The sequence below is a fragment of the Dermacentor silvarum genome, chromosome 5 (genome assembly GCF_013339745.2).
Source record: "Dermacentor silvarum isolate Dsil-2018 chromosome 5, BIME_Dsil_1.4, whole genome shotgun sequence".
NCBI lineage: Eukaryota > Metazoa > Arthropoda > Arachnida > Ixodida > Ixodidae > Dermacentor > Dermacentor silvarum.
The window spans coordinates 9,133,889-9,148,097 of record NC_051158.1 but is presented as its reverse complement, the minus strand read 5'-3'; the positions used below and the strand labels follow the sequence as shown (position 1 = coordinate 9,148,097).

Sequence of the window (14,209 nt, the reverse complement as noted above, 5' to 3'; positions counted from 1 at the left end):
TCTTGATGGTAGCCTCCTCATTAGTGAATTGTCGCCTGCTGGTGTAAAACTTTCGTAGTAACATTTTTATGCAGTGAGTCCAGTGTAGTGAGTGCAGTGTAGCGAGTGAGTGACGACAGTCAGTACTCTCAAAGAGATCTCTTCTTGCTGCCAGTTGGCAATTGAAAGACCAGAATCACTAGGCAAACTTTGCCAAGTTGAACAATGTAGACTGAAAAGGAAAAGTGCAGTGTTGTAAAATTTTTTGGTTCTCTCTGTTTGCGTTTGTCGTAGAGAATTAGACTACAACACACGCATAGGAGAGGGCGACCAGTGCATTCCTTCCCGACAAAGCAGCGTTGGCAACACTCTTGAAGGTCTTGAAGATTAGCTGTCAGAGTTGTGAGTGGCCTGTGCCTCTCTCACGGTCATCTTTGCAGTTGCAGAGTGCCCCATCCTCGTCGACTTCGGTGTCATCCTCGGTGCCAGTGCCAATGCAGCTAATCGCCAACACAGCCAACATGACTGGTTCTTCGTCACCTGCAGTGCGTTAAAAAAATTTTTTTTGCACAGTTTGTCCTGTAATAATGCAAAATTTGATCTAGGACTCTATTTTTATTCAGCCCCAGTTAATTTGAACGTTAATTGAGCTTAAGTTAATGGGAGTCAAGTATATTTACGTAATGTGCAGTTGAAACACCTGGCAGCTGTTGCTTACGTTGTGTTTCAGATGAAAGTCGGTGTCACAACGAGCTCTGCTACATCTCCTGCTGGCACATCTGTGCGAACGGTTGCTGTGGTGTCGTCTGCTGCCAGTGGCACGTCGTCCGCATCTGGGGTGAAAATCATTGACCTCACTCAGGAAGAAGAGGCAGCAAATGCTCATGCTAAGGCCCTCTCAGGTGGGTCCCATCCACTCGGCAACAAATCACTGTTGTGACTATACAGTAAACCCTCATTTACACTGGTGTCTCGAAATATCAGTTAAGTTCCCACTACGATGTGGACACTTATTTTTCACCCTTCATCTAGAAGAGTTTTACTGCCGAACTCTAGATATCTCGAAATCTTGACTGGAAATACCAGAGAAATGTCACTACCCAAAAGACTCTGGTAATTTTTGCAGTGTAATGAATTTCGAACAATTTAACTTAAAAACCGCAATTGAACTTTGAAAATGTGCAACTTTCACGCCTTGAGCAGAAAGCCACCTATGATAGTCTGTTTACATCTCACTATCGCGAGCATGAAGAGAGTGTCCCTATCAAGCCGTAGTCTTGCTGAAACTACGCTGTGGGCTCGCATGCTCATCTGGTTTAGACGCAGCGCGGGGGCTGATCGCATCTGCTCTAAGGAAAACCAGTGGTATTTGTCAGTGCCCAATGAAAGAGCTGCATAGCTTTAGAAAGGTATTAAAGGACCCTGGTTTTACCTTGACGTTTTCTGGGTGCATTACGGTGTAGTATGCACACAGGGGTAAAACAGCTGCGCCGATTGCGCCATTTTGATACAATTTCGTATTTTTCTGCCGAGCTATGCCAAAACCGTAATATATGTTGAAATTGCGCCACGCTGCGCCAAAACACCCGACCAGCCGCGAAATTTCGCGGTTACGCTAGTTTTAGCTGGAAACACAGGCCGTGTTGGCAACCTGCAGCTTGGACATCGCCATCCAATCCAGTCCAATGCGCAAGACACGACAAACACAGCGCCCGTGTTTGTTGTTTCTTCCTTGTCCACGTCTTTTTTGCGCTAGTTTTTTTTTTTTTTTTTAAGATGGAACCACACCAACTCGCCCAGCTCTCAGTTTTGATGTTTATACGGAACATCTATGCGCCAAAACCAATTTTAGGGCCCCAACGCATCATAGACACCATCCTTAGTTAGCAAATACGAATCTCAAAGGCCATGCTTTTGCTGGCAGAAACTGAAAATACGTCGTAGGTGTCGCCCCCGGCACTTTGGGCGGCCAAGCGACATGAAAAGTAAACATGGCTGCTTGGGCTGATGAGGGGTGGCAGTTTGCAACGCATAATGCAGGAACAGTCCCACAGTTGGCGACGCAACAGCGGGGTTACCAATGCATTGGGTCCTATGGGAGCTATGCCTGGACCTGCCAAAAATGACGTAAAAGCCGGGAAAACGCAGCACCCAGGAACGTAACAGCATGGTTCTACTGTATTGTGTACCTGATCAAATCAAGCTGGCTAAGTGACTATAAATCGCCGTGCTCCCACTCCTGCGCCAAATGCGCCAGATTGCGCCATACAAGATCTCCCGCGCCTAAGTGCACCAAATTAGCACCTCCGCATTACGTGTGTGGTCGCAGTGGCCTGCAGACGTGCATAGCGCGCATGACCTAAGCGGCTTCATAAATCGAACGGCAACCGATAATTCAGGCTCGATGGGGACCGCCTAAAAGTCCAAATAACTGGGAGTCGTAAATATCCAAATTTGTCAGAAAATAACTGAATTTATTCCGCCATTGGCTAAAAAAGACATTATTCTCGGTTGACCACTTTCGGGGATACGTTCACTATTGTGGGATTTCGCGTCACTAGCGTCAGCGTTGGCATACTTGGTAGTGTCCCAGGAACGCTATCATCTGTCGGTGTGCCCAGCGCTAGTCGCGCGAAATGTCGCGAAAGTGAAAGCATCCCAGAAAGGGGATTGTCTAAAAATAAAGCCGAAGTTTGTCAACGCGGTCCTGCGCGCACGTACGCTTGCCTACGATCTGGTCAGTCCCTATCTCTACCATTGTTATGCTGTCGCCACAAAAAGACGAAAGTACAATTAATGCATGCACCGAATCTTCAACCTTTGGCAACAGGGCCGCGATTTTGTAGCGATGCCTTTTCCGCTGGCACTCCTTGCACTTCGTCAGTGGTATAAGAGTGGTGCTTTGCCTGCGTTACATGGTATAGCCGGCAGAGAATGGTGGACAATAAGGGCGGCATATAGAATCGAGTGGAATGCATCGCTACAAAATCACCGCGCAAGAGTCGACCGTGCTATCATAGCCGAATGACGGCAGGTTTTTTTTTTAAGCAGTCACTGTCCTCGTCGGCGGAGACATCGAGGCTGTAGTCGGCGCCGCTTAAACAACATAAGTCGCCGTGCGAACGTGTCGCTAGTTAACACGTCATTGAATAAACGCTGGACGCCCGGAGCCAACCCAAATGCACTCCCGAACGGCTTGCCGGAGTTCGCTTGACGGTTTGGCCGTGGTCGGTGCTGGATTAACTAGGCTTCGCTAGTTTCGGTTTCCAGGAGTTGTCGGCAACATGGCCGACCACCATGCTGCGGCTATGCCAGCGACGTATCAATGCCAAAATATTGGTATTTCCGCTCAACTGGGCGGTCATATTAGCACGCAGTCGTTCAAGCGGACCCTGAATTATAAAGAATTTAGTACCTTAAGGTGTTAGGAAAGGTGAAGTTGGGAAATTTGCAGGTGCAAGTTGGAATACGCTAGCGCAAGACAGGGGGAATTGGAGATCGCAGGGAGAGGCCTTCGTCCTGCAGTGGACATAAAATGTAGGCTGATGATGATGATGATAATGACTTTAAGGTGTCCGAAATTTCAGTTGTACTTATACTTTAAATTGATGGGCAAGTGATGGTGCCTCAAATTAGCGCGAATAATTGAGCTTGTTTGAATTGCTGGTGTCGAAATAATCAGTCGACGCCTGTTGAGAATCGGCCAGTTGCTGAACAGAGGCTTCAGCTTCTCAACGAAAAACAGACCATTGAAGAGTACCTGGTGTCGTCTGAAGCAATTACTGAGCGTTACGAGGGGCTCCTCAAGGCTAGCCTGGCTCAGAAAAGCATTGCTCACATTGAGTCTGGCCAGGTGTTTCTGACTGATGCTAGAGCCTTGCTGAAAACATAACAAAGTTTCGGCTGTCAATGAAACAATCATACGATGTAAAAGGCAACATCTGAGCATCTTCACTCAAATTGAAATAAACTAATTACAGCACACTGTTGTCTTCATTTAAATTCAAGGGAAACTTATGTATTTAGAGGCAAAGCAACATTGCTTTACAGCAAGCAAATACTTTCTGGAATAACGCTTGTCAATTTTAAGTGTTTGAAATAGCTTAGGACGTGTCCAGCAGCTGCGATTTATTAGCTCCAAAGTGCTCCGAAATCTGTGGATGATCCAAACTGCTCCAAAATTAAGATCTTGCTGCTCCAAAAATTGCTCCAAATCTCAGTTCGTCAGTGGCACCACTGAAATCGTCATCATCATTAGCATCGTATCGTGCCACTTGTCTTGCGATGTGATGTGCATGTCACGTAGCGTCTATACATGTTCCCTTTGCATATTATTACACCAGTTGCATATTATTACACCAGGTGGCACGCCATGTAGCAGTTGGATATGTAGTGGTGCAAGATAGACAAGTCTTGGGGAATAAAAAGATTATGGAGATGTATAAATATTGATGTAATGAAAGACATGTATGGCATACATGTATGGCAGGCTAGGTGACAGTCCCCGTCCCGTTTGTGGGGTATTAGGGTCTCACAGGAGTACTGACCACCGCGGGTTCGAGCTTAGCGAGCCACAGGGCCGCGTCAGCCGTCGCCTCCAGTACCGCTGCGCACGAGCTCAGGCCGCAATATTACCCTGAGTTAACGGAAACTGTTTGTCTCCGGCAGCACCCAACACTGTACAAACACCCGGTCCTGGGGCAGCGCAGGAACCAAAGGAGTCCCTCACCAAGGGCGGAAATACAGACAGGGGCACCTATAGCACTTCGCTGCGAGAGCACAGGCTCAAGCTGGGACACGCCGCTAGGAAAAGTCCTGGCGGCTATGCTACTTGCTCTGGCGATAATCAATGGGCCAGGCCACTTGTGACAGCTCGGGCAATCTCCTTCGGCAAGTGCGGCTCGGCATGGTGCGACCTCGCGCAAGCACTAGGCACCACTCTTCAGCTTAGCATCAGGAAAGGAACAGCACAAAGTACGCGCTCACCGCACACGGGCAAAGGCACCGTGCACAAGCTCAAGTCCTAGTCACAAAGGTGTCGGTGGACGAGAGGAAAGCATGTACGTACCCAGTGCTGTCCCGGAGGTAAGAGAGTTCCGCTGAGCCATCAGCAGCTGAACGCGGCCACTTCACGATGTCAGTGTCCCTCCCCCACCGCAAACCGTCGCAAGTGGAGCACTACCGCTGAAACTGGTTGCGAGTGGGACTGAGGGGAAGGCGTATAGGGACGGCAGAACAGGTGAAGCCCGCGCAGTGGCGCCGGTGCATTCCTCAATCCCCACACGTTTCAAAGGGAACGCCGTTATATCATCATCATCATTAGCATCGTATAGTGCCATTTGTCACCCGATGTGACATGCGCGCCGGCGCATAGTGTCGATACGTGCAAGCATTGCATTGCAGCTTCACTATTCCACCAGGTGCCCCGACATGTAGCAGTTGCATATAGCAGTTGCGTGCTGCATGTAGCTGGACCTGGTTAACTCAAGCAGGCTAGATGACTGTTTGTCATCACGCGGTTTCGAAGGGGATGCCAGTAAACTATCATCATCATCAACAGCCTCATACCGTGCCATGGGTCAAGGGATGCGACATGTACACCACGTAGTCTGGATACCTCTTCGGTACACATTATGGCACCTCCTTGCAAGGTATGAACCGCTGCTGAAGAAGCTAATCGCAGAGCTACGCGCGCAACTGCAACCAGGCAAGATTGGGCTCAGCAGATCGCTGTGCAGAGAGCAGTACAAGCCGCAGCTCGCTGTCTATGCCGGGCGGACAGTTAAAATCGTTCTCGTGAAAAGGCGAAGAGGCTTCGCCACGAAGACCCTGTAGTATGTGGTGCCGAAAATGTAGCAACTTTTCAGCTGCTCCTCCAGTTTACGCTGTGACTGTGCTGCGTGTGCCGTGCAGGACTGTGACTTTTTTTTTCTTTAGTAAAACGAAATTTTAGTGCCAATCCTGTTTACTTATCCTCATCTTGTTTTGTGCTACTGTGTTCGTAATAAAAATGTGTGCCATCTTTTTCTCCACTTGCAGCCAGCGGTGTCTCACTGGGCAATGCATTGCACAAGATTGTTTCCTCATCATCCATTCCTGTACTGAGCGCGGCACCAACTTCTCTTGTTCAGGTAAATGTCAGAAACTGTTCTTTAATCCACAATTTCTTTTTCTGTTGTAATAGTACTTGGTTTTGTTTGCTGTATTCATCTGAAGTTTGCATATAATGGCTTGGTAGTGGATAGTGGCAGATAGAGAGGTATCCACTCCGCGGTGGTGGTGGATGATGGAATGCAATGTCCCGTCTCCAACACCTTCTCCTCACTTGCACAGTCTCCTCACCCACTCCTACTTGGCAGTGTTGCCATTTTAAGTGATTTTGTCACTAGATTCTTTAAACATGTGTCGCTAGAGAAACAAATGTTTCCACTTTTTAGCGACAGAGAATTTGGCGACATTCTAGTGACTTTGAAATTAAGAAAATTTCTACGAAGTTGGCTTTCTAGATTGCACTTCAGGATTTTAAAGTACAAGTAGCTGGCTGAACCTGGCTGTGCAGCGCATGGGCATTGTGATCATGATAACTAACCGTGCTCTGCACTACAGGGGGAGACAGGCTGTGCTTATTTGCATCTAAAGAAACATGCTTCATATCACACTTACAAAATGCATGATTTTTTAAATCCTTATGTAACCCTTTTGAATGGATCTTAAAGCTACAGTTGGAGTGTTTTAATGAATATGCTCTTGCATATGTTTAAAAAGTTTCAGTAAATATTTTAGATTAGTGGACGTTAGTACGCATAGCATAAATAAATTGATCATTTGTAATAAATTTTCATGGCTAAATATAGAATGTAGTAAGTGAATAATAGAACAGATGAATTGCAGAAAGGAGGACATGTTATAATGCTTGGATCATTCATGCAAATCTGAATGTACTGCTTTCATTTCTCGTGGCTTTCAGAGAAATGAATAGTGCACTAAGCTTTCAAGTAAAACAAGAGGCGGCAATGCAGTATTTGACTTGTATAAAAGTCACATAATTAACATCGCCATAATAAAATGAACAAGTGAATGCCACAGAATTTAGCTCTCCTCTCATGAGTGTCGAACACTATAGAGATTAACAGGCATAAGCTGGACCAAGTCTGTTTTTTGTGTTAAGAAAATCAGTTTGCCCATGTTTTTTGAAGTGTGCGGGATTTGTGATTATTCATTCTGAAGGTAATAACCAAATTGCACTTGTCATCATCCATTGCTTTGTGAACTTTTTAAATAAAGCGCTTTGCACTCTGCTTGTAAATGTACCGTTTAATCCTGCACAGACAATCGAACGTAAAATCGTTTGGTAGATTTGTTACGCTTTTAGCTTATTTTACAGTGTTGTAGACTGCCTGCATCATTTATAGGTCACTTGACAGTTCAAGCATCATTTTAGCAATTTGCAGCAGAAAATTTAGGTTTGTCTTTTGGCTCTGTTTAGCAGCATGCCCGAAAAAAAGTTGGCAAGAATGCTCACCAATGAGCATCCTCTACAGAGTCTACACAATTGCACTATATGCACTCTCCAACCACTGCCACATCAAAAACAGTCTGCCTCCACAAGGAAAGCTACGCCTTAATGGAGTTAATGAAGAGGTCTAGCTGAGCATGTATGGTCCAGTCCGCTCAGATAGCTGTATCCTAATACAGTCGAACTCAGGTATATCGAACCCACATATAACAAATAATTATGTGTAACAAACAGCAGTAAAATCCCCTTGAAAATATTCTTATAAAATTTTTATTTTATATATCAAATAACCTATACAGTAAAGGCTCATTAATTTGAAATTTTGCATAATTCGAAGTAGCCGCCGTGGTCTGTCCAACAGTGTATTAAAAGCAATATGTAATGCATCCCGCTAATTCACACTGTAATCCGCACTGCCACCGATAATTCGAACTCCGCGCATTGTGGATGGGGAGAGTGCGACGCCAGCACGCGGGGGGGAGGTTGCACTGGTGTCACCGCGTTGGCCATGCAGCTTTGCTCTTTCAAGCATCGGTCGCGGCATATGCTCAAACACGCCCATGCTGCTTCGTCAGTGGTCGCAGACAGCCATTCCAAGCGGCGCGTGGGTTGGGGATTGTTCTGCGCATGCTCCGAAGAGAGCAGCCGACAGTGCACGCGTCGAAGTATAGAGGGGACAGCATTTCGGCTGGCGCAGCGTAAAAGCCATAACGTGACTGGGCGCAAGCGCGCCCAAAGCGTCGGCCTATAAACGCGCCTCGGGCACGTCAGACCGCGTTGGTCGCGTCCGGTTGTGCCAATGCGTCGAAGTGCCAATGCGTCGAACTAACTATAAACATTGTTGTTCTCGCCAATGTGACGTAGCGTGTGCATGCGCTCACGCTACGTGGGGACTATATACGCGGCTTAAACATGCGATTTTTTCTCTCCGACTTTCATTAGTTGCGAAATTTGTATAATTGGAAGTTTCGTAGTATCTCCATGGAATTTGAATTCCATGGAGATACTACGAGCATTCCATGGAGAATTAGTGAGCATTTACTGTATGTGGGAACTTGTGATCCCCGTCAGATTCGATATATCCGGGTTCGAATGTATTTTCGAATCCCCGGGGAACGCTCATAGGTGGTCAATGCATTTCATATCTCACTACAACATTTTTTTTTTGGCAGCATTACCACATTAGTGAAATTTTCTGAAACGGCAATCCGCATCTTATTTACTCATGTAACGTTAACGCTGTCCAAAAACTGCTCAAATGCATCGGTTGTGCCTCTAAATTGCGTAAACTAGCGCCACAGTGTACTTGCATGGCCACTGCCATTTTTGTTTACGCAAAACAGCAGTAGAGCAGTTGCGCCTGGCAACAAGTGACAGCGATGATGATGATGATGATGATGATGCTCGTGGCTTAGCATTTGCAACGGATAAGTATTCCGCGGTGTCCTGACTGGAAATGTCATATAAATTTTTAAAAGAAATAAAAAGAAGACAAAATAAAGCAGAGGCGACCTCGCAGCGGGCACATTTATATCCCGTGTGCCATCACAGCATGGGCTGTGATGGCAGAACACACACAGCATCACAGCATGGCTGTGAGGCAAAACGGAACTGCCTGTGTGGTTTATCCATAATCGCTGATTAGCCAAATCCACATCCACATGTGAAGATGCCGATGATGCTTTGCTGGGCTTTGTGCTTTGCGTACTGCGTACATGATCGTGTGTGCCTCCAACCAAAAAGCTGAAATTTTTGACGCTACACGGTAAGGCCCAGGTTGGAAAGGACTGGAAGAAGGTGGAAATGGCCGAGAAATTTGGAAGTGTGCAGCTTGCTCTCTACAGTTTTGAAGAACAAGGCCTCCATTCTTGACGCGCTCAAAAATGGTGCAAGTGCAAAGAACAAAACTGGCAGCTGCACCGTTCCCAAACGTCGACAGAGCGATGTTTGCTTGGTTTTGTGAACAGCGGGCTAACAAAGTGCCACCGTCCGGCAGAGTACTTCAGCAGAAGGCGCTGGACTTCGTGTGCATGCTCAAGCATGATAATTTTAAGGCAAGCCCTTGAGCCGTTTCAAAGCCCACCAGCACATAGTGGCCAAAGCAATTTCCGTGGAGGCAGCAGCCGTCGACCCAGTCAACACGTCGTCTTGGCTGCTGACCAACAAAGAAGTGCTGGACCAGCCCTCCGACATCTTCAAAGCGGATGAGACGGGCTTATTCTACGAGATGCTTGCATCGAAGGACCCTGGACTTAAAAGGCCAGAAATGCCATGGGGGAAAACACAGCAAGCGCCGTGTGACAACTTTGTTGTGCGCTAACATGGATGGCATGAACAGCCACTGCTAGTCATCGGCAGAAACAAGAAGTGCCGCTGCTTCAAGGGCAATTGTAGGCTGCCCGTTCAATACACCACCAACCTGAAGTGATGGGTGAAGTCATGGACCATATTTGGCAGCTGGCTCGAGGCCTTCGACGCTGACATGCAGAAAGAAGGCAGGTCAGTGTTCCTTTTTTTGGATAGTTGCGGCACCCGTCGTGTGAGGTGGAACTCGGAAACGTGCAGTTGTTTTTTTTTTTTTCCACCAAAGTGCACTTCCATGCTGCAGCCACTTGACCAACGTGTCATTCACAGCGTCAAGTGCGCCTACAGAGAGAAGCTGATACAGCGTATGCTGCTGAGCCTCCTGGTCAAGCATCCCATTGACATGGACGTGTTCATGGTGCTTGAAGTGGCGGCCGCCGCATGGGTTGTGACATGTCCGGCCGTGATTGCAAATTGTTAGGCATGCTGGCTTCATTGCCATTCAGCAAGCATCATGCGCTGTTCCAGCGGCACCGGAAGAAGATTTGCCCAAAGGCACACTCGATAACAGTGCTGCCGGCACAGTGCCGCCATCTCTGACCAACGCATTGAGTGAACTTCGTGTTATGGAAAACGAAGTTCCAGATGGTCTCAGCGTCAACGAGTTCGTTTGAACTGATGAAGACATTGTAGTGCACGAACAGATGACCGCCGAGGATCACCAAGGACCAAAACATCAAGAGAAGACGAACCCGTGGGATGTGTTAGACGCCTTCAACAAAATTTGTTTGTTTCTCGGCGAGCACGACGACGACGTAGCAATGGACCACTTTTTTTCACTGTGAAGGTAGAACTGTTAAGTTGCTGCAAGGCAAGGCTCTGCAAAGTAACCATAGCAACTCTTGGCAATAAATGTTTGTTTTGCAATGGTAGCGGATGTGCTCGTAGTTTCGAAATCGCAGTTGGTTGGAACCGACCGGGTACCGGTTCAAAGGGGCTATGACACCGCATTGTCGTTCTTTAGATGACATTTTATTGCAATAGCAATTATATGGACACTCCAAGCTAATTTCTGCCATCACCGTGAGATTCCGTATAAAGTCCGATAAAATCGTCGCCGCACGCCGTAAGCGTACGAGGGTGAGCCGACAATCGCGGGTCAATGTAGCGCACGTGAAGGAGGGAGGAAGGCAGGTATGCTGGAAGTGCGCGGTCTTTCACGAGCGAGGCACAGGAGCGAGTTGAAGGAGAGGGAGGGCGTCGTCGGGTGCTGCTCAAAGCGTGGCCGTGCGCCAATGTCTTGAAAGCGATCTGCAACACGGGCGGGCCTCATCTTCAAGATGATCTGTGATGGGAACAAAGTGCATTTGCTGAGTGCCGGTAGCTTCGTATGCACTGTGCTTTCGACGTTTAGTTTACATTGAAGCGAGACAAGAGACAGCGTGAAGGTCAATTTGCCCGCTGCTCCTGGCGCGCTTTCTCACTCCGGCGTTTTCACAGCGACTTTCCGCGGCCATTGGGCAAAATGTGTTCATGTTTACCTGTGCGTGCGTGACACCGTGCTTGTCTATTTAGTCAGTAAGCGAATATTTACAACCTTATACGGCCCATTAAGGGGGGATGTGGCTTTGAAAATCAACTTCCTGATTTCTTCATGGATTTTGATGAAAATTGGCACAAATGTTTAGAATGTCTCCCTGATACTTCCATAAATGTTTCAGAGTGATACCTTGATAACATTTTATTGAGCAGAATTTTTCTCTCTTGAACTTTCTGGAGGGCCTGTGGAGCTTAAAAAACATGATGGAAGGCTCGTTGAGTATTGACTGCATAGCTCAATGCGTGCTGAAGGTCGTGACAGTCTTACTTTTTTTTTTTTTTTTCGCAACACAAATTTTTTAGATAGTCATTTTTCAACTTACCTTCGCACCAAGCACACTTTCGGGGTGAACGAATAGCCACGCCATAAATTTATAAAAAGTCAAGATAAAAATGCGAGACTGTCTCGATCTGCACTGTAGTCCAAGGAACAGGACAAAAAAAAAACAGAATCAAAATAGGCTAAACGGTAACAAAGAAATCAGCTCCAGAAACTGAGCAGAAAGGCGAAAAAACAGTTTTGAGAAAACGGCTCTCAAAGTTGCACCTTCTCTTCAATTCTCTAAAATACACCAAAGTTGTAATCTTTGATGTGTTTTGTGACGTGAGGCTTCTTGCACATGTGGCCTCTGGTCTGCTGAGCCTTCGTTCTGCCTTTTTGATGTTTGTATGGCATTCTTTACTGCTGCTCTACAAAGAGCATGGTGCCTGGGTTTCAAACCAAGTGAGGTGCAGAACTATGTGGGCATAAATATACAGTAGTTCTAGCGTTGTATCTGTAGACTGCCTCATTGATAGCAGCCTCTAGTGCAGTCAGTGAGGCATTGTTTTCTTTTGGTGGAATCGGCCATGTTACTGAATGAAGGCTCTCAGCAGGCTTCTGAATCATCTTCCATTGACAATGGCTATGGAGGTTAGGAGAGCCACTGATAGATAGGCAGCAATGCAGCTGCTAGGTGCTTTCCAGCCTGTACTTTTGTATTATGCCTCACTTCTGCAGCCAGGTGTCTGTGCCAGCCCAAGTGGCCTAGTGAACAGAGCTCATGATGAGGTTCTCTTTATGAAGGGGTGGTATGATAGGTATTATTACTAGATATCGTGGCATTACGATAACAGAGTCGGCGCGCGATGTGCTAAGTCGCAGGTCCGAGGTGCCGATGTGCGAAATGCCTGGTCGCAGGTCCGCGGAATAGACGCTCGACGAGCTTAGTCGCGCAGTCTGAGGTGCCGATGCGCGAAATGCCCGGTCGCGGGTCCAAACGCTCGGTAAGCTCAATCGCGCAGTCCGAGGTGCCGACAAGCGAAATGCCTAGCTGCGGGCTCAAGGAGTCGACGCTCGAGGTGCCGACGCGCGAATTGCCTAGTCGCGGGTCCAATGAGTCGACACTCGATGAGCGATGTGCCGACGTTCGAAATGCCTAACCGCGTGCTCGAGGAGTCGACGCTCGATTTGCTTAGTCGCGCAGTCAGAGGCGCCAACGAACGAAATGCTTAGGCAAGGATCCGAGAAGTCCGCGCGCGATGTGCTTCATCGCCGAGTCGGTGACGCCTACACGCGAGAGGCTTAGCCGCGTGTCCGAGCATTCCATGCCCGAAGCTCGGTCACGAAGTCCGCGTCGCCGATGCTCGGAATGCTTAGCCGCGGGTCTGAGACGTCCACAAAAAGCGGGATCGGCCACGCTACTGCGATGTCCGCGTAGCGCCCGCTTTCACTCGTCGAGATTACGGAAACTGTCCGGAGCTCGCAAGGAGACCGCAACAAGCGGAGCAGACGACGCCATCACAGAGCGAGCACCGGACCAATGGCGATCCGCGCTGGAGTCACGTGGCGGGCGTGGCCAATCGGTGGCTCCGGCACGACCTTCAATCATTTGCTTTTTGTGTGCTTGTTTCTGTATGGAGGAGATAGCTGAAGCGGCAGATTTGAAGACGGAGAAATGCGCTTTCCAACGAGACCAAGATGGCGGCGCTCGGCTGCACCGTTCCGGAGATATCGTGGCTTGAAAAACGCCGTTCTTTCGCGATTTCCGCGCAATTTTTCGGCACCTTGGCTGATACAATTTTTTTAGAGCACTTCTACTTGGTTTTCAGTGATGATATTTCGGAATCAGATAGAATAAGTTACAGAAACTGAAAATGTGATTTTCAAAAAATAGACTTTTTAGCCATTTTTCGCGATGCGAAAGTCGCGTCCCCCCTACTATCCTTGCTTAGTATAGCTCTTTACTAATATGCTATCGCAATCGATGCTTTGTCTTTCGGGCGAAACTGCGCCTTTTTTAACGGCAACTTGTAGTTAGATGCGGAAAAGTTCCAGGAACAAACATGAAGGTACCGTATAATGCGGAATATAGGTCAAAGTGCAATATAGGTCGACCCCCCTTACCTTGAAGCAAAGATGTCAACATAAAAATTATTAGGCACAAAACTTCATTTTATTGACGGTGCCGTCACTGCTCATTTGTTTGAGCTGTCTGAACTCTCGGCTGAAGAAGACTGCTTCTCACTGGCTGCATCCAACAACATGTCATCCTCTGTGCCGTCCAAGGAGTTGCTGGTGCAACATTTCTTGAATGCCCGCACCAGCATATTGCCAGGCAGCGAGCGCCAAGCCTGCGACATCCATGTGGCCACAGTGGCGAGGGGCGGCCTGCACAGCTGGCCGGTTTGGGTCTTTGGGTTGTTGCCTGCCATCCACTGATTGTAGAGTTCACAAACACCGTCTTTAAAGGGCTTGTTGAGTATGACGTCCAGCAGCTGAAGGGCTGACGTCGTGCCTCCCGGAATGATGGCGAGCTCCGTCCTCTCGTC

At 47.7% G+C, this 14,209-nt stretch overlaps 1 protein-coding gene across 1 annotated transcript in view; it reads left to right on the top strand.

Annotated features, from left to right (window-relative positions):
• Positions 1-14,209, top strand: part of LOC119452747 (activating transcription factor 7-interacting protein 1-like) — a 120,470-nt gene that overhangs the window by 61,526 nt on the left and 44,735 nt on the right. Inside the window, 3 exon segments of the mRNA XM_049667352.1 lie at positions 420-524; positions 710-881; positions 6,019-6,110. Coding sequence (XP_049523309.1) covers positions 420-524; positions 710-881; positions 6,019-6,110 — 369 coding nt within the window.